This window comes from Monodelphis domestica, chromosome 5 (assembly GCF_027887165.1).
Source record: "Monodelphis domestica isolate mMonDom1 chromosome 5, mMonDom1.pri, whole genome shotgun sequence".
NCBI classification, from domain to species: domain Eukaryota; kingdom Metazoa; phylum Chordata; class Mammalia; order Didelphimorphia; family Didelphidae; genus Monodelphis; species Monodelphis domestica.
In genome coordinates, this window is record NC_077231.1 from 27,890,102 (window position 1) to 27,910,444 (window position 20,343).

The window sequence follows — 20,343 nt, forward strand, 5'->3', positions numbered from 1 at the left end:
ATACATATCATTTTAACTTATTGAGTCTCTTAAAATTTTTTTGTTATTGTTTTGTTTGTTCCCCCCCCCCTTTTTTAATTACCTTTTGATGATTCTCTTGAGTTCTGTGGTTGGACATCACATTTTCTGTTCAGGTCTGGTCTTTTATTTATGAATGCTTGGAACGCTTCCATTGTGTTGAATGACCATACTTTCCCCTGTAAGAATATAGTCAGTTTTGATGGGTATTTTATTCTTGGTTTTAGACCTAGTTGCCTTGTTTTCTGGAATATCATATTCCATGCCTTTCGCTCCTTCAGTGTGGATGCAGCCAGATCCTGTGTTATCCTCACTGTGTTTCCATGGTATCTGAATGACTTCTTGGCAGCTTGTAATATCTTTTCTTTCATCTGATTGTTTTTGAATTTGGCAATAACATTTCTTGGTGTTGTCATTTGGGGATTAAATCTTCTGTTTTGTGAATGAGATGCTTCACATTTTCCTCAATTTTTTCATTCTTTTTGTTTTGTTTTATAGTGTCCTGCTGTCTTTTGAGGTCACTTGATTCTAGTTGTTTTATTCTGGTTCTTAAGATTGGATTTCATCTCTGGCTTTTTGGTCATCTTTTTCCTTCTGGTCTGATTTTCTTTGAAGATTGTCTTTCATCCTCTTTACCTCCTCTTTCATCTCCTTTGCCTCATCTTTCATGTCCTTTGCCTCATTTTCCAGCTGGTTGATTTTGCCTTTCAAGACACTACTTTCTCCTTTTAGTTCAAGTGCCTCTGTTTCCAGATGACTTATCTTAGTTTTTAAGTTCTTTTCCCAATTGTCTTCAGCCTCTCTTAGTTGTGTTTTGAGTTCTTCCACAGCCTGTATCCAATTTGCTGGAATTTCTGGTTTATCATTTTCTGATCTCTTCCCCTCTGTTCCATTTGCTGAGTAGTAGCTGTCTATTGTAATTTCTTTCTTCTTTTTCTGTTGTTTGCTCAAATCCACCCCTTCTTTACTCCCCATATTTGTCTGTACTCTTGTTCCTCTCTCTCTTTTTTTTTGTGGACTTCTATCAGTCTCCCCTCTTGGAGCTTTAAGAGAAGATCTCTTGGTGTAATATCTGGGGGAGGGTTGTTGGGGGTTTTAGCTTCCCTGTCCTTTGGAGGATTTTGATTGTATTACAGTCTAGCAGTCAATGAGGATGGGTGGGGAGCCTGGGCTTCTCTGCTTTCTGGAGACTTTTGATGGGATTGAGTTCAGCTTAGTTGGGCTGGGTTTACTCTGAGTTTTAAACTTCCTGGACGGCTGGAGCAAATATGGAGGATCTCCAAAGCTCTGGCCAGGCTGCTAGGTCTATGCTCCTTCTAGGTTGCCATCTTGACTCTGCCTCTAGGTTTCTTTTTTTTTCAGAAGACCCTGCTCTCTAAGGGGGAAGGTGTCATGGCCTTCTTGGGCTCTGAGGGCTCCTGATGGGATTAGGTTCAGCTGGTTTGGGCCGAATGAGTCCTGAAGCAAAAAACCTCCTCCTCCACAATCTGTTTTGAATGCCCGGAGACTGGCCCAGGTTGCTTTCAAGGAATGCCCTTTGGAGCAACCACTTTGCCCGCCCTGATATTTCTGTTCTTTCCAAAGACCCTGCTCTCTAAGTGGGGAGGGGTCCTGGCCTCCCTTGGTTCTGAGGGCTTCTGATGAGATTAAGTTCAGCTGGTGTGGGGGGAATGATCCCTGAATCAAAAACAAACAAACAAACAAACAAAAAAAACCCTCCTCCTCTACAGTCTGTTTTGAATGCCCAGGAACTGGCCCAGGATACTTTCAAGGTATGCTCTTTGGAGCAACCCCTTACCTGGCCCTGAGGTTTCTGTCCTTTCAGTAGCTCTGAGGGCTCCTGATGGGATTGGGTTCAGCTGGTGCCCTAAAGCTGGGACCTCCCTTGAGACTCAGATGGAAGGACCCTGCCAGAGGGCTACAGGCTTCCCCCTTCTCTCTATGTTTCCCTGCCATCTGTATTGGGCACCTTGGAGCCTAGCTCAGGTTGCTTTCAAGGTGAGTCCTTCAGAATAGCCAGCCCTGAGGCCCTTTTGCTGGCCCTGAGGTTCCCGCTGCTGCTGTGGGTTCAGCACTCTGGGTTGGGGGGGATGGGTCCTGGGACCTTCTTTCTGCCTACCCCTTAGATCCAAGTGATCTAGGGTTCTGGCTTTTGGGGGGCCATACCTTTTGATCCAGGTCCAGGAGGTGGATTCCCTGGGTCTGTCCTGTTGTTCAACTTGAATTTTGGTGTCCTAGGAGCACTCAGTTTGCGATCGGTAAGGAAGAGTTTCCAAAGTCTGAACTTTCGCTGCTTCTAAGCTGCCATCTTGACCGAAAGTCCATAATAGTTTTTAATTATTACCTGAATTTCCTCTTCATTAGAGGTAACGTTTCCCTATTTATATTGAATATTGTCAATTTTGTTTTCTTCTTTCTTTTTTTTAATTAGACTGATCAGTACTTTGTCTATATTATTTGTTTTTTCAAAGTATCAGCTCCTAGTCTTATTTATTAATTCAATATTTCTTTGACTTTCTGTTTTATTAATTTCTCCTTTGATTTTTAGGATCTCTAATTTAGTCTTCAACTGAGGATTTTTAATTTTTTCACTTTCTAGTTTTTAATTTGCTTACCTAATTCATTGACCTCTGCTCTCCCAAATTTGTTTATATATGAACTCAAGGATACAAATTTCCCTGAGTATTGCTTTGACTGTATCCCATAGGTTTTGAAAGAATGTCTCATCATTGTCATTTTCTTCAATGAAATTATTAATGTTTTCTATTATTTCTTCTTTGACTGTTAAATTGGAGAATTGTATTGTTTAATTTCCAATTAATTTTTGACTTACCTCTCCATGTTTCCTTATTAATTATTATTTTCATTGCATTGTGATCTGAGAAGGTTGCATTTATTATTTCTGCTCTTCTGCACTTATTTGCAATGATCTTATGCCCTAATACATGGTCAATCTTTGTGAATGTACCATGTACTGCTGAAAAGAAGGTGTATTCCTTTCTGTCCCTATTTATTTTTTTCCACATATCTACTAACTCTAATTTTTCCAAGATTTCATTCACTTCTCTTACATCTTTCCTATTTATTTTTTCATTTGATTTATATAGTTCTGATAGTAAGGTCTCCCACTAGTATAGCATTTCTATCTATTTCATCTTTGAGCTCCACTTGTTTCTCTATTAGAAATTTGGATGCTATGCTATTTGGTGCAAACATATTTAGTACTAATATTTCCTCATTGTCTATACTGCCTTTTATCAGGATGTAATTACCTTCCCTATCTCTTTCAACTAGATCTATTTTTACTTTGGCTTTGTCCGATATCATGATTGCTACTCCTGCTTTCTTTTTATCAGTTGATGCCAAATAGATTTGGCTCCATCCTCTTACTTTGAGTCTATGCATTTTTACCTTCCTCATGTATGTTTCTTGTAGACAGCATATGGTAGGGTTTTGAATTCTAATCCATGCTGCTATTCACTTGATTTTTATGGGTGAGTTAACCACTCACATTCAGAGTTATGGTTACCATCTGTGTATTCCCTAGCATTTTGCTTTCAACTCCTAGTCTTGCCTTTTCTTCTTTCACTATTTCCTTCTACACCAATTTTTGTTTTTAATCATTCCCTTTAATTCCCACTCTTATTTTACTTCCCTTTCTTCCCCCTCCCTTCTTATCCCCCCTCATTTTCTTTGAAGTCTTTTTAAACTACTCCCACCCTCTCTCTCCCTTGTACTGCTTCCCTCCCCACCGGTCCGTTTGTTACCCTTCTTCTTCCCTATTGAGCACAAATCTATTCTCTGCCCCAATGAATTGGATTGTTCTTCCCTCTTTGTGTCAATTTCAATGCAATGTAAGAGTTGAATATTTCCTGTCTTCAACCTCTTTACCCTTCTAGTGTATTGAAGTTCTCCCGCCTCCTTCCATGAGCTTCTTTGTGACATATAAATGTGCTCCCTTTTGTTTCTTTTCCCATTTCTTTTTGTATTAATCTCTTTTTAAACTGTAGTTTATATATATACATACACATATATGTATTTATGCATACATATATCTATATATCTATATATGCCTTGTTATTTCATTGTATACAATATTGCACTGTTCCCTCTAAATGTAATTTTTCTAACTACCCAGGTGTTAACAACAGTTTTTAAGAGTTACCAATGACCTCTTTTCTTATAGGGATACTTATGATTTTATCTTATTGAGTCTCTTAAAAAAAGATTTTTTTGTTTTGTTTTATTTTGTTTTTCTTCCCCCCCCCCCTCTTTTTTAATTACCTTTTGATGGTTCTCTTGAGTTCTGTGCTTGGACATCAAATTTTCTGTTCAGGTCTGGTCTTTTCTTTACAAATTCTTGAAATGCTTCTATTTTGTTGAATGACCATACTTTCCCCTGTAAGAATATAGTCAGTTTTGCTGGGTAGTTGATTCTTGGTTGTAGACCTAGTTCCCTTGCTTTCTGGAATATCATATCCCACACCTTTCATTCCTTCAGTGTAGATGCAGCCAGATCCTGTGTTATCCTCACTGTGTTTCCATGGTATCTGAATGGCTTCTTCTTGGCAGCTTGTAATATCTTTTCTTTCATCTGATTGTTTTTGAATTTGGCTATAACATTTCTTGGTGTTGACATTTGGGGATTAAATACAGGGGGTGATCTGTGGATTCTTTCAATCTCCACTTTACCCTCTTGTTCTACATTATTAGGGCAGTTTTCTTGAATGATTTCCAGTAGTATTGTGTCCATGATTTTTCTTTTGTCATGGTTTTCTGGTAGACCAATGATTCTTAAATTGTCTCTCCTCAAATGATTTTCTAAATCTTCTGTTTTGTGAATGAGATGTTTCATATTTTTCTCAATTTTTTCATTCTTTTTGTTTTGTTTTATAGTGTCCTGCTGCCTTGTGAGGTCACTTAATTCTAGTTGTTGTATTCTGGTTCTTAAAGCCTGGATTTTATCCTTAGTTTTTTGGTCATCCTTCTCCTTCTGGTCTGATTTTCTTTGGAGGTCATCTTTCATTCTCTTTACCTCATCTTTCATCTCCTTTGCCTTATGTTACATTTTCTTTGTCTCATCTTTCATCTCCTTTGCCTCATTTTCCAGCTATTTGATTTTGGCTTTCAAGAAACTATTTTCTGTTTCCAGATGACTTATCTTAGTTTTTAAGTTCTTTTCCCAATTGTCTCCAGCCTCTCTTAATTGTGTTTTGAATTTCATTTTGAGTTCTTCCAAAGTCTGTATCCAATTCACTGGGATTTCTGATTTTTCCTTTGCTGATCCCACTCTGTTTCATTTGCTTTTTGCTCATTACCTGTAAAGAAGCTGTCAATTGTAATTTCTTTCTTCTTTCTTTTCTGTTGTTTGCTCATATTTCCCCCTTCCTTGCTCCCCGTATTTGTCTGTGCTCTTGCTCCTCTCATTCTTTTGGTTTGGGGGTTTCTGTCAGTTTCTGCTCTTAGAGCTCTGACATAAGATCTCTCCCTGCAGTCTGTGGGGGAGTGGTGTTGTACTTTGAGCTTCCCTGTCCTCTGGAGGCTTTCGATTGGATTAAATTAAAGTCCAGAAATCTGTGAGAGAGGGGTGTTGGAGTTTGACTTCCCTGTCTTCTGAAGACTTTTGATGGGATTAAGTTCAGTTGGATTGGGCTGAATGTGCCCTGAGGCCAAAACCTCCTGGAAGGGTAGAGCAATATGGAGGGTCTTTGTAGCTCTGTCCAGGCTGCCAACTCTGAGCTCCCTCTCCAGCTCCTTCCCCACTACCTGTGTTCAATGCTCTGTGCCTAGCACAGGCCGGCCCACAAGGTAGACCCTCCAGACCAATGCCTTTGCCCACCCAAAGGTTCCTGCTGCTGCTGGATGCTTAGAGCTCTAGGTGGGAGAGGCAGGGGTCCTGGGACCTCCTTTCTGCCATAAACCTGAGTGTTCTTGTATTCTGTCTTTTGGGGAGTGTACCTTTTGGTACACTCAGTAGGAGGGCTCCTTAGCTCTGTCTTGTTGTTAGGTTTGATTTTCAGTCTCTTAGGAGCAGTCAGTTTGTGATCGGTAAGGAAGGGTTTTCAGAGGTCTGAACTTCTGCTGCTTCTAAGCCGCCATATTGACTCTACCCCCCAGTGTGGTTGCTTTCTAATTACATTTGTAAGAAAGAAACTTAATTAAGCAGCCCAGAATTTTATATTACCTTAAGAATCCTTTTAGTTTGATACCTTGTAACTGTGTGATTTGTGGTAAGTATATAGTCCCAGACAGTAGCCTATGTTTGTAACCAGACTAGGAACGTAGTCCTAGGATAGTTATGAGTGCTAGGCCCCACTCCCACCCTACCCCCTAGACCAAGTGCCTTGCCTGCCCCCTGCCAGAAACAGCTTACTGTGCCCCTCACCATCACATTCTGGGCTTGTCTGTCTTCCCCCTCCCCTTTACCCCATATGATAGTGGAGTGGGGGAAGGGATCAGCTCTACCTGAGTCCTCCTGTCTTTGAACTCTGTGGGGAGGGAGGACAGAGGGTGGTTGAGTACCCATAGAGTGTGCTCTGCATGTCATCTTTGTACCTGTGCCATAGTTTTGTCATCACTGTCCTAGGATAAAATCTAAGTTATAATTTCACATGTGTGTATTATTATAGTAACTTCAAGTGTATTTGTTTTCATATTAATCATAAATGAATTACTATGCTATCAATTTGAAAGGTGTGAGATTTTACCTCAGAGTTGTTTTAATTTGCATTTTTCTAATCAAGAGTAATTTAGAACATTTTCCTATGATTATTGATAGCTTTGATTTCTTTATCTGAATACTGTTTGTTCATATCTTTTAACCATTCATTCCATTTAATTTCTTATGAGAGCTCTGATATATTGAAATTCTGGTGGGTAGACTTATAATGTGTAAGGCTTACACATTATAACTTTCCCTTTCCCCATCAGAACTGTAAGTGACATATATATATATAAATATATATATAATTATAATTGTTTATCTACATATATCTACACATATATGTATATGTAGACTTACAATAACTTCTTAGATATATAGTCATGAGAGAAAACTGATAATTTTTTTGTTTCCTTTCTTAAGGTGCATTAATTTGGTTTGTGTAGAATCACTCAGTTTCATGTCCTCTAAGTTATTTATTTTATCTTTTGTAATTATGACCATCCATTTTTTGTTTGAAAACATCTCTCTAAATTTGTGATAGGTAGATGATGTGTTTCTAATTTTAAAATAGTACGATCTTTAATATTAAGAACAAATACACATTTAGAATGTATTGTGGAATTTGGTGTGGTGTATTGGTCTAAGCCTAATTTCTGACTGGCTCCTTTATATGACCCAGCTATGAACCCTGAATATTTCTCCAGCTATTTAAGTTATTTTTTTTATCCTTTTTTAGAGAACATTTTGTAATTGACTCTGTATACGTATTTTATGTGCTAAGATAAACTGGTCACTCTTATTAGGCATTTGGTAATTATTTTAAATGAGTTTTCTTCATCATTGCCTCTTAGCTTATTAGATAGAAATGACAAGTCTAACAGAAAATGCTTGGTTTAGTATTCAAAGCCATTCTTCATCTAAATTCCTGTTATCTTTCCAATCTTCTTATAGGTTACTCCTCATCATACACTTTTTAATCCAGTGACATTGGTCTCTTCACTATTTTATGAATAAATCACTCCACTCTCTCAGCTCCAGGAATTACTTCTAGCTCTCCCCTCTGCCTGAAATTTTTTCCCCTTCCACTCTACCTACTGATCTCTCTAGCTTCCTTAAAGTCTCAAATAAAGTCTTTTCTTTTTACTGAAGTTTTCCTCTACCCTTTAAAATTCTGTTGCCTTCTTTCTGTTAGCTATTTCTTGTTTATTCTGTATGTAGCTGGTTTTGTATATTTTTTATTGCATGCTGTATTCCCACTTCATTGTAAATTCCTTGAGTGTAAGTAAACACTGTCTTTTACCTTTTTTTTTGTTATCCCTAGAACTTAACTCTGTGTCTGGCACATAATTGGCACTTGAAAATAATTATTGATTGGATTCATTGTTGGTTTTTAATGGTTTATTGTGTAGTCTGTACCTTTGCTGAAGGATTTTAATTAATATTCTGGATTAATCAGTATCTTGGCTAATTATTTGGATTTTCCAAGTATGCCATAAAAAGTCATTAATAAGGGGGCAGCTAGGTGACTCAGTGGAAGGAGAGCCAAGTCCAGAGTTGGTAGGTCCTGGGTTCAAATCTGCCTTCAAATACTTCCTAGCTATGGGACTCTGGGAAAGTCACGTAACCCCCATTGTCTAGCCCTTACTGCTTTTCTGCCTTAGAACCAATACATTTATTCTAAGATGGAAAGTAGGGGTTTAAAAAATAATTACTAGGGATAGTAATAATTGCTCTTGACCTATTCATTTTCTGTCTTTTTCTTGTCATATTACTATTGCTAGTACTTCTACTATTACATCTACTTTCTAGATTAAGTATTCATTTTGTATTTATCCTGGTGCATGATGTGAGATATTGGCCCATGCCATACTTTCCAGTTTTTCTTTCCCTTTTTGTAAAATAGTAATTCTTTCCCTAAAGCTTGGATCTTTGGCTTTATAAAACACTAAGTTACTATGGCTATTAACTGCTAGTGTTGATTACTTAATCTATTCCATTGATCCACTACTTTATTTCTTAGCCAATACCACACAGTGTTGTTTGATATTTGGTATAGCCAGGTTTCCTTCCTTCTTATATTTTCCATTAATTCTCTTGATATTTTTGGCCTTTTATTCATCCAGATGAACTTTATTGTAATTTTTTCTAGTTCTATAAAATAATTTTTGGGTTCTGGTACTTTAAAAAATCCTTTTGTATACCTCTGAACTCTTATTAAGGAGGAGTCTTTGAATAATAGAGGATTATTCATAAGGATTATAAGGTAGAAGAAAAAATTGAATCACTAGGATCTTAATTTTCCTATTCATGAGGTAGGCAACTACTTTTGGTCCAAGATAATGAATAATTTAGATTTTTGTAGCATAGTTTAAATTATTTTCCAGAAGAGTTGGGCTAATTCAGAGCTTTGCCAATGTATACCACTATACTTGCTTTCCGCAATTCCTTTCTTGTTAATATTTTAATCATTTTTGACAGTTCACTGACTATGAAATGAGACTTCAGAGTTATATAAAATTATATTTACTTCATTATTTTTAATTGAATTTTTTTTCTTTTATGATTCTTGGTCAGTTGCATTTCTTCTAATCATCCCAGTGTTTCCACAGGCAACCTCAGAATTTGGCTCTTATATTTGTTACTATAGAAAAGATAAATAATGTTCACTTAACTATTCAAACACAAATATTCAAATATTAAGTATTTTTAAAAAGACAATCTTTATTTTATCACAGAAAATATGATACTGAAATGACTTGCACCTGAGTCAATAAAAAAGCAAGATAGCTCATATACTCATACTACTTCTCACAGGTAGGGAAATGCATTGGAAGAGCTTTAAAATGAATTTTAATTCTACATTGTAAAAATAATGAATGGCAATCTACATAAAAATAGATAGAAAAACTGTTCAGATACTTTTGATAGATGTAATTAGAAGTATCTTCAGTGATGAAGTGAAGCTCAAATGTGAACTTCCCTTCAGGGCCAGGTGCAAGGATGCTAGAGAGACTGTTATTATAAAAATAAAATATTGATTGAAATATATAAGGATAACAAGGATTTCTAATTCTAAGAGTTTGTAAATCCACCCAAATAAACTCCATGGTTCTGAAAGGAACCACTTCTCCTGTGTTTCACAGATTACACTAATCCTCCCTGATCTGACTAACCCAAATTTATATTATGTAAATAAAACTACCACTATTATCCTTATAATTCTTAACTTCACCTTCAAATTATAAAAAAGCAAAGGTTAGCCGGTTGAATCTCAACAAGAATCATGCTAGGACTCTGAACTTCACAGAGTCCAAACAAAAGATCAGGTTTTTCTTTGGTCTTCTCAGAGTTAAATCATTTTATAAAACCACAATAGAAGCCAATAGGGTTTCTCATGTTGGGAAAGGAAAATACTGAACTCCTTCAGATCTTTCCCTCAGACAGAGAGAGAGGCAAAGAAGTTATCTCCTCCAGCCTTGAGAGAGAGTCTCTAAGTATGGGTCTCTGTCAACTGCCAGACCAACAAAAACTGCCAGAGAGAGTAATTGACACAGAAAAACGATAATTCTCAGCATCTGAAATCAACATGCCCTCTTAGCTCTGCTTCAAACTCCAATTCTTTCTCAAACCAGCACTCTACTTTTTATCCCTAAACTAATAAAACAATATTTATTTTCTAATATCATCCTTACCACATAAAGGCAGAATTTACTTCTAGGTCACTTAGTAGACCATGGAATACTAGCATTATAGTATCATATATAAGAGAAAGGAATTATCCATCACTTCTCTTAACTATTCCTATTTGCAGGTTGTTAAGGCAGTAATAGAAGGAAAACATATCTGGGATAACTAGCAAGTGAATTCCCTTGCCATATTCTGTAATCAGCAAAGCTCCTTATACAGTGTGTATCTATTCCCATTGAATAAATGAATGAAAAGGCATTTACTAAGAACCTTATATGTAACAGTGTTCTGTGAGATGGGGTCACAACTATAAAAAAAATACAAACCAGTAAAATTATTGACCTTAAGGAACTTACATTCTAAGTAGTAAAAACAAGATATATGTGTATATATATATATATATATATATATATATAATAGTGGCCAGGGAGGGATTATTTGAAGTGGTAAATCAAAGGAATAATAAATGGAATTATAAAGAAATTGATTTTTTTGTACTAGAAAAAAGTGAGAGGCATCATAGATCAGAGCACTTGAAGTCCCATGTTTTGAGTTGAAATGCCTCCTTTTTCATGTATTACCTTGTATCAATTTGTCCAAGATCTTAATGTGTTCCAAAACACTTAGTGTGTATTGCCAAAGATACTCAAGGTACCCCCTCCATCCACATTCTCTCACTTAACTTCAGTCTCTCCCAACTTGCCCCTTCTCTGTCCTACAAATATTTTCATATCTCTCTCATCCTCAAAAAACCCTCTCTTGATTTTTCTATCCTTGCCAATTATTGTCTGAAATCTCTTCTGCCCTTTATAGCTAAACTGTTTGAAAAGGCCATCTACAATAGGTATCTCCACTTACTTTCCCCTTACTTTTTTCTTAACTTTCTATAATGCTTCTAACCTCATCATTCCATTGACTCTGCTCTTCTCGAAGTTACCAATGATTTCCTAATTGCATATCTCAAAATAAATCTCTCTTCTTGAGGAGCTTGTAGCCTTTGACATTGTTAATCGCTCTCTCCTTTTTTGAATCTCTATTCCCTCTAGATCTTCAGGTCACCATTATCACCTCATTCTACCCCTACATTTGATAGTACTCCTTTTTAGTTCTCTTTGCTTTATCCTCATCCAGTTTGTGTCCACTGACAATTGTTTTCCTCAAGGAAACCATCCTGGTTCCTTTTCTTCCTCTATATTACTTTACCTGGTAATCTCAACACTCCCATTGGATTTAATTGCCAACTTATTAATGATGATTCTTCCATCTACCCTTCCATCTACTCTAACATGTTTGTTGATCTCCAGTTTCCCATCTTTCATTGCCTTTAAGGTATATCAACCTGGATATCAAATAGATACCTCAATATGTCTAAAATTTAATACTTTTTTTTTCATTTTTGTGTAAAGATATCTTATTTTATCAATTACATGTAATAACAATTTCCTACATAAGGTTTCTGAAGTTATATGATCCAAATTGTCTCCCTCCTTTCCCTCCTCCTGCCCAGAGGTGGTAAGCAATTTTATCTGGGTTATGCATGTTTTAGCATGCAAAATATATTTCTATATTTTTGTTTTTATAAGATAAAATTTATAAAACCAAAGATCCAAAATAAAAATCCAACTAAACTAAAGTAAAAAAATCATATGCTTCAATTTGCATTCCAATTCCAACAGTTTTTTTTTCTGTTTGTCAATTAGGCAATGACTTTAATTCTTATAAATTTGACTTAGTTCTTTATATATTTGAGAAATGAGACCTTTACTAGATGTAGCAGTCCAGCCTATAGGCATTATGGAGAGACAAGGAATGTGAGTGAGCTCATGGCCATCCTGTGCAGGGCAATAAATTTTATTGCCAGCGTGGCTGAAGTTTAGGCGCGAAACCTGGCTTTCCTTTGTCTCACTCTCCCGGGGATAATAACCCCACCTTCACCTTGTCATAAGTTGCATTATCCAATGGGAATACCCCAGGTAACTCATCCATATGTATTGAGGTATCATATAACTGTTCAATATGTATTGAGCTGTCAAGACTATAAATAAACGAGCCCCAGCAAGCCCCCCCCCACACACACACTTGAACATCTTCTCCCCTGCCTGTCTCTCTCTCTCTCTCTCTTCTCTGTCTTTCTCACTAAGGCCTGGCCTTTAGGCCAGGCCTGCCTTACTTCCTCTCTTTCTCCTAATGCTACCTAGCATTATCTACCTCCTGTAGTTTCTGATCTCCTTTCCATCTGAGCTAGCATTATCCTCTGACCAGTATGGTGTTAAATCGAGATCATTGGGTGGTTTTAGCCTGAATAGTCACACTCAGTGGTCGGAGCTTAGCTGTGGCTCATACAAATAATATTTGTCTACTGACTCGGTTATTCACCTCTCTAAAGTCGGCTCGTTCATGCCCTTCGCGGGATCAATACTTCTACTCTATCTCTATCCTCTCTTTCACCCCTTGCAGCCTCTCGCAGGCCGGGAGGCTACATACTGGCCCCCAACGTGGCTAGAACTCACACCTGCCACTTTCTTGTGGCATTCTACCTTTATTTCTCACAGCAGTAGGGAGGGCGCGCCCCGAGACGCGAAGGATTTCTCAGGCTAGGCGGGACGAAGCCAGAGAACAAGCCCTTCGAGTCTGGCCAACGGAAGGGTGAGTTGTTCTCAGAGATGGGTTTGACTATTTCCTCCCATGCAGGTTATATACGACTCCTCATGTCGTTAATTGAACAGGGAGGTAGGAAGGTCTCTAAAGCGCAGATCAAAGCCTTGCTACAAGTAATTCAAAAGGCTTTCCCAGCCTTCCCATCTATGGGGACGCTAGAAGTTGCTCAATGGGACCTTATAGGACAATCCTTAAAGGACTATCAAAAAGAAGGTAACAGAGTCAGGAAAACGGTATTTAACACCTGGTCAATTATCAGAACCATTCTAGAGGATTTAGCTATTAGAACCTCCAATGCAGGGGAGAAGGAATCTCCACAGACTCAGGAATTTAAAAAGCAGGATCTCAAACGCACTGCTCCTGAGGAGACTGATGGGGGAAGGGAAGGAGAGTGTTCAGGATGGTCTGGGGATCCTCCAGAGGCCCCAGGCTATAATTCAAAGGAGAGTAAAACAAAAGAGTCATTTACAACTCCAAGGCTGTATCCTTCTCTAAACACTCTGACCCCTCCCCCTCCCACCCCTCCCCCAGACTACGGGTTGGCTTCACGAGCCTCTCTCGTGGCCACCCCACCCCCACCTTGCTCGCCTGAAGTTTCTAAGCCTGATTCACTCAGGAATGAGCCGATCTCGCCTACTCAAAAAGCCAAGGAGGGCATTTCTGCTTTCCCAGTCAGGTATATAGAGGACCGTGAGGATGCCAACAGACGCATTGCTCAGCACAAGCCCATAGACTGTAAGGTCTTGAAAATGCTCAGAAGCAGCGTATTGAAAAACGGGGCAATCGCTCCATTCACATTAGCGCTCCTCAGTAATCTGACTCAACAGACACTCACACCGGCTGACTGGTACCTGGCAGCCGAGTCCGCCCTCAGCGGAGGTGACTATTTGACCTGGAAACTGAAATTCCATGATCTATGTTCCCTGCAGGCCTCCGAGAACAGGCAGGCAGGAATCAACGTGCCCTTTGAACAATTGGTAGGGCAAGGAGAATTCGAACCAATTGCTAGGCAAATCGCAGCCACAGAGCAGGTTTTTAACCAGATAGCCAGCTCTGCCACTAAGGCATGGAGAGCCCTACCCGGGAAGGATTCAGAGAGCCTGTACACAGAGATCATCCAAAAGCAGAACGAATCTTTCGCTGACTTTGTGGATAGGCTCAGTACAGAAGTCCGCAGACATATCCCTCATGAAGATGCAGCTAAGGTTCTCATTAGGGACCTTGCTTTTTTAAATGCTAATGAACAGGCCAGGAGAGCTTTAGCTCCCATTAAAGCTACAGGGACCCTGACAGATTTTTTAAGAGCTTGCCAAGACATAGGCATGGGTGAGACACGAACTATTTTAACAGTACAAGAGCAGCCAAGAATGCTTAGAGGGCTATGCCATGCGTGCGGCAGGAGAGGTCACTATCGTAGAGCATGTCCAAATAAAAGAACAGGAAAGTCTCCAGATATCTGCCCCAAATGCGGAAAGGGCAGGCATTGGGCTTCTGAGTGCAGAGCTGGCAATAAGCGAAGTCTTCCCAACACAGGATCTAACACCCAGTTAAACTAGACTTCGGGCCAGCCTTGAGCCCAGGAATAAATCAGGGCAGAACCATGAGGTGTTCTTTTCGATTCCCTATAATTGCAGCCGAAAGCATAGTACTAAAAGAGAAGTCAGAACCGACTTGGATTCCAGCTAGCTTTCGTTTTCCAGTACCTCAAGGTGCAAAAGGGTTAATACTAGGCAACCCTGACCTCATTGCAAAAGGTTTAGAAATCTTTCCTACATTGTTTCAGGATAAGGAGACCAATGGGCTCCACATCCTGGCTGCTGCAAAGCCAGCATTTTGCATTTCAAAGGACACCAATCTAGCTTACTTGACCATATTCCCTGAAGCTGATTTCTCTCTAAAGAGCAAGCTTCAAAAAAGCAGCCTTGACTCCACAGCCCATGGATTGTTTTGGTCTCAAAAAGTGACTCAGGATAGGATGATAATATCTTTGTTTGTAGAAGACAGGGTTATCTCTGGCATCCTGGATTCTGGAGCAGACATCTCGGTGATCTCTGCTACGGATTGGCCAGAATCATGGGAAGTCATTGAACCTCACCAAAAGTTAATAGGCATAGGCACTCCTGAGCACATTCTCCAATCAGCGAATACTTTATCGTGGTCTGATAGTGAAGGACATAGAGGTATATTTAAACCTTATGTACTAGATATTGCCCAATCTCTGTGGGGCAGAGAGGTGATGTCCGCAATGAACATAACATTGACCACATCGGACAAACTGCACACAGAATTTGTGGGTGCGGCAAGCGTCGCCCCGCTATTCGCTGACCCTATCACGTGGTTAAATTCCAAACCCATTTGGATTAACCAATGGCCTATATCTAAGGAGAAATTAGTACATTTAGAGGCCATAATACAAGAACAATTGAGCTTAGGTCACATACGAGAATCAAACAGTCCCTGGAACACCCCGATTTTTCTAGTGCCAAAGAAGGCAGGGAAGTGGAGGCTAGTCCATGATCTTAGGAAGATCAATGAACAGCTAGTGGACATGGGGACGAGGCAACCGGGATTACCTTCCCCGGGTCCGATTCCCATAAACTGGAAGCTGATAGTTATAGATTTGAAGGATTGTTTTTTCAATATCCGCCTGTCCCCACAAGATTGTGAGATAAAGGTAGTGGAAGAAGCGGTGTCAAAAGCCAGATTGTATAGAATTGATCCATCATTACCCTTAATAGCATCTGTTCTACAGACAAGGTATACTCCCACAGGTGCTTTACATCAGGACCAACACATCATAGAATGGATTCATTTAGCCAATCAACAAACTAAATCCCTCACTAGCTATCTAGAACTTATCATTTTACTGATAACTCAGATCAGAAACAGGGCAAGACAGTTAACTGGCATAGATCCTAGTACAATTCATGTGCCTATAACAAGAGAGCAAGTTCAGAATTTATTTGCACAGTCTTTGCCATGGCAAATTGCTTTTGCAGATTATACAGGACAGATAGATAATCACATTCCTGCTAATAAGATACTGCAGTTTGTAAAATTGACTCCTATTATTTTTCCAAGAATGACATCCATGCATCCTCTTGTAGATGCTGTGAACGTTTTTACAGATGCATCAAAACATGGGAGAGCAGGAGCTGTAGTCCAGGATAGCACAATGTTATTAGACACTACTTATGGCTCTCCACAAAAAGCTGAATTAGCTGCAGTTCGCAGTGTACTAAGGGATGTAGTACAAGCTTGTAATATAATCTGTGATTCATTATATGTGGTTAATTTGGTTAATTCGCTGGAAACAGCAAAGATTAAACCTGTACCTGATGAAGAGTTATATCTCTTGTTCCGTACCACCCAGATGGTGATATGGCAAAGGCAGAACAAATTTTTTATAACACATATTCGTTCACATACTAACCTCCCTGGTCCTCTCTCGGAGGGAAACGCTAAGGTGGATACCTTAGTGGCATCTGCTTTTCAAGATGCAGTTAGATCACATTCTTTATTGCACCAAAATGCGAAATCTCTCAAATGCCAATTTGACGTTACTAAAAGACAGGCACAGGAGATAATCCAGCAATGCAGCTCGTGTGCCCAGTTCTCCTCTACACCTCTTCCCCCAGGAGCTAATCCCCGAGGACTCAAAGCTAACCAGCTTTGGCAGATGGATGTGACTCAATATGCTCCTTTTGGAAGGTGGAAGTATGTGCATGTGACAATTGACACATACTCAAGGGTCATATGGGCCACGGCACAAACGGGAGAAAAAGTTTCTCATGTCATTGCACACTTGCTGGAAGCATTTGCGCATTTGGGCATTCCAAGTCAGATAAAAACTGACAATGGTACTGCATACACCAGCAAAAGGTTTGCAGAATTTTGCAAACTGTGGAATATAAACCACAAAACTGGAATTCCAGGTAACTCCACTGGTCAAGCAATAGTGGAGAGAGCTAACAGGACTCTCAAGAACCAGATACAAAAACAAAAAGGAGAGTACCTGACAATTTATGAAGGTGACATCTCTAAACCCAAACCTATTATTCCTAACAAATTGTTAAGGATGGTACTTTTAACTCTCAATCATTTCTCCATCCCAGAAGGGCTGAATGCTACACCTATGCAGACGCATTTTGAGTGTCATGACACAATGGACACGGTGCAGCAGCCCTGGGTTTTTTGGAGATTGCCAGGAGACAAAGATTACAGAGGTCCGAACAGACTAATAACGATGGGTCGAGGATATGCTTGTGTTTCCACAGATAATGGAGAGATCTGGACTCCCAGTAAGCATCTCAAACCATGGAAGGAACCACTTCCAGATGCAAGGGGAGCAGAGGAACAGGCTCACCAGTCTAGCACCGCACCGGCTGCCCGAGACCAGGACGAGAAGCAGACGAGCATCGCTGCTGTCTCCAGTCAGCTACCTGATGGTCAAGCGCAGGGCACCGGGATCAAAGGCAACACTGGTGAATGCACACACTCTGAACACTGACATTACATTTACTCTGATGACATTCACTATTTTGACTTTGCTGAACATCTGTCATGCTGAAGTCTACTGGTCCATCGTGCCCAAACCTCCTATTTTGAGAATGTTAACTTGGAGGGACAAGCCCCCTCTGGTATATGTTAACAACACGGACTGGCTACCACACCCTATTCTAGCCAAACGTGTTCCTCTAGAATCTGAAGGAGCTCTGTACAATTATTCAGGATCTACTGTGTATCCTCCATTTTGTATGTCTTTTAGAAATTCGTTTATTGGTAATTCTTTCTGTGTACCACGCAGACATCAAGCGTGGATTGTCAAAAATGCCACTGACAACAGTTATGTAGGGGTTGGCATGGGTGTGATAGGAATGGGAGATGAGTTAGCACGTAAGACGTTCCAACCTAAACACCCTGCTAACAAGTACCTATGTCCAAATCAGATAGGTACGGTACAAAAGGAGTTGCCATGGACAGATTGCTCTGTCCGAGTTCCCAGAAAGGTTAAGATGCCGGCAACCACAGACTTTAACATCTACAATTGGGCACCCAGGTTACGTTGTGGTCGCTCTGAACAACTGACGCGATTAGGCAAATACACTGACTATGAGAAATGGCACATGCCATGTCAGAATTTTCAGAAAATTGAGGACTTACTAGAAGTGGACATGGCTGGTTCTAGACTTGCTATTGAAGCAGGTCCTATACAGAACACGCAGTGGAAGATAGTGGCTGCCACGCAGCCGATATACAAGTTTAAGATCAAGGTGAAGAACTCAGGACTTGATCTTGAGTATGACAGTCACGTTAATGTCACTGCATGTGTTTTTGCTCCTTATGTAATGCTAGTAGGTAATAGCCTTCGAATTTTTAAAAATGACCAAGGTCTATATGAGATCAACTGCACAAAATGCCGCCTACATCAATGCCTTAGTCCTAAAAACCAAGATTCATATGTTGCTATCATGTATCATCCACCTTTAATGTGGGTACCTGTCAACTTGACAGAGACGTGGGCATCTACGCCTACTGTGCACATTGTTCAAAAGGCATTTAACATGGTTATACATAGGTCCAAGAGAATGGTCTTGGAGATTATAGGAGCCGTAGTCTCAGTAATTGCCATGATCACATCACTAACCACGGCAACATTGGCATTAACTTCCTCTATCCAGAACCATGAGTTCATACAGGAAGTGGTGTCTAACTCTTCCAAATTATGGCACACTCAGCAGAGTATTGACTTAGCTTACAGAGATGAGCTGGACAGTTTAAAAGATGCTGTGTTTTGGTTAGGTAAAGAGGTTGAAGCTTTACGCACAAGGATTACTTATCCCTGTCATTACAATCAAACGGGTTATTGTATTACTCCGTTGCCATATGATAATGTGTCATATGAATGGCAACTGGTCGTTCAGCACATCAAGGGTGCTTGGGGAAGCCATAACAGCACCTTGGACATTATTAAATTGCAACAGCAGATCAACAAATTAGACCAAATTGTATATGAGAATGAAGCTGCAAACATAGCTGCAAATTGGGAAGCAACTTTATCTTCCCTGGATCCCCAAAATTGGTTTGGTAGAGCTAACTTAACCAGCATTGGTACTATCATTTTATTCATATTATTGGCTATAGGTTTGATTATACTTTGCAGCAGAAGCTGTAAAAACAGAGCCTACATTCAAGGCATACTGCCAGAATTGGCACGGTCTTATCACACTAGGCAATTGGTGCCTGAAAATGTTGAATTGAACACGACCGTTCCATGAAAGACCAGAGTATCATGATATTTTACATTCCAATCTTTGCTATATACTGAGAAGATGAAGGCATGTTTGCTATGTCACATGTCTGTCCCTCCTGAATTGTTCAGAGAGGATGTTTTTTTTTTTCTTTAAAGGGATCTCTCCCACCACACAATCAAAAAGAAAAGGGAGAGGAATCTTATACAGATCAGTATTTCTAAGAAATCCTACAGAGATCAGTATTTTGCTATAAGATCAGTATTTATATTTTAGAGGACACTTTTTAAAGTCACTTTTGATTGATCAACCTTGAATTTTTCTTTTACACTATTAAGGCCAGAACTTTGAGTATAAGGAAGGTACTGTTAATGCTCTGATCCAAATTATGAAGGTGCAAAGATTTCTAGAATTACAGTCACCTTACGGTCAGTAAACATGAGAACATGACAGAAATTGTTAATTTTCAGTTGACCATTCTGGAGAGTGATGTCTGATTGCATGCAACGGGAATCATAATGAATCTTTCATTATGGACCAGACAGCCTAAGCCACGGTGATGCATTTTCCATGTGAAATGGATACTTGAGGTTGGGAAATGCAGAGACATGGTGCACTGACGCCCTCAGTCACTGGATGTCCTGGCATCGTCCTACCAACCAGTTTCTTAGGTGGCAGGCATCTGGCAGTGAGAGCGAATAGATCCCAAAGATGCAGAATCAGTTCAAGAGAAGGAAAGCATTTATCCTTCGGGTCCAGAGGAGGTCAGTTTTGCTAATCATGATGAGATCTGACAGCTTCTCATGGTTCTGACTGGTGAAGAGTGACGTGGTTAACTGAAGCACCTATCTTGTCAGACAGAGAACTTCTACCTCATGAAACCAGAATCAGTGTTATGGAAATTATTTTTTCTTTTTGACATTTTTATATCTTATATCATTATTTTGTTAAGCACTTAGATAGAAAGAAAGTTCACACTTGATTTTTATATTTGAGTTTTATAATCTGGTTTGATTTTCTCACTTTGAATTATTATGATTGTGCACCAGTGTGTTTATATTTAGC

General features: G+C 39.4%; 1 protein-coding gene across 1 annotated transcript; it reads left to right on the forward strand.

Annotated features, from left to right (window-relative positions):
- Nucleotides 1-17,553: 17,553 nt before the first annotated feature.
- On the forward strand, nt 17,554-19,305 carry LOC130454701 (endogenous retrovirus group K member 6 Env polyprotein-like). Its single transcript, XM_056800615.1, has one exon. The coding sequence runs from the start codon at nt 17,554-17,556 to the stop codon at nt 19,303-19,305; it is 1,752 nt and encodes a 583-aa protein (XP_056656593.1).
- Nucleotides 19,306-20,343: the final 1,038 nt, after the last annotated feature.

Excerpts from the sequence above, each read along its gene's own strand:
- LOC130454701 (XM_056800615.1), top strand. The coding sequence starts at position 17,554 with ATGACATTCACTATTTTGACTTTGCTGAACATCTGTCATGCTGAAGTC.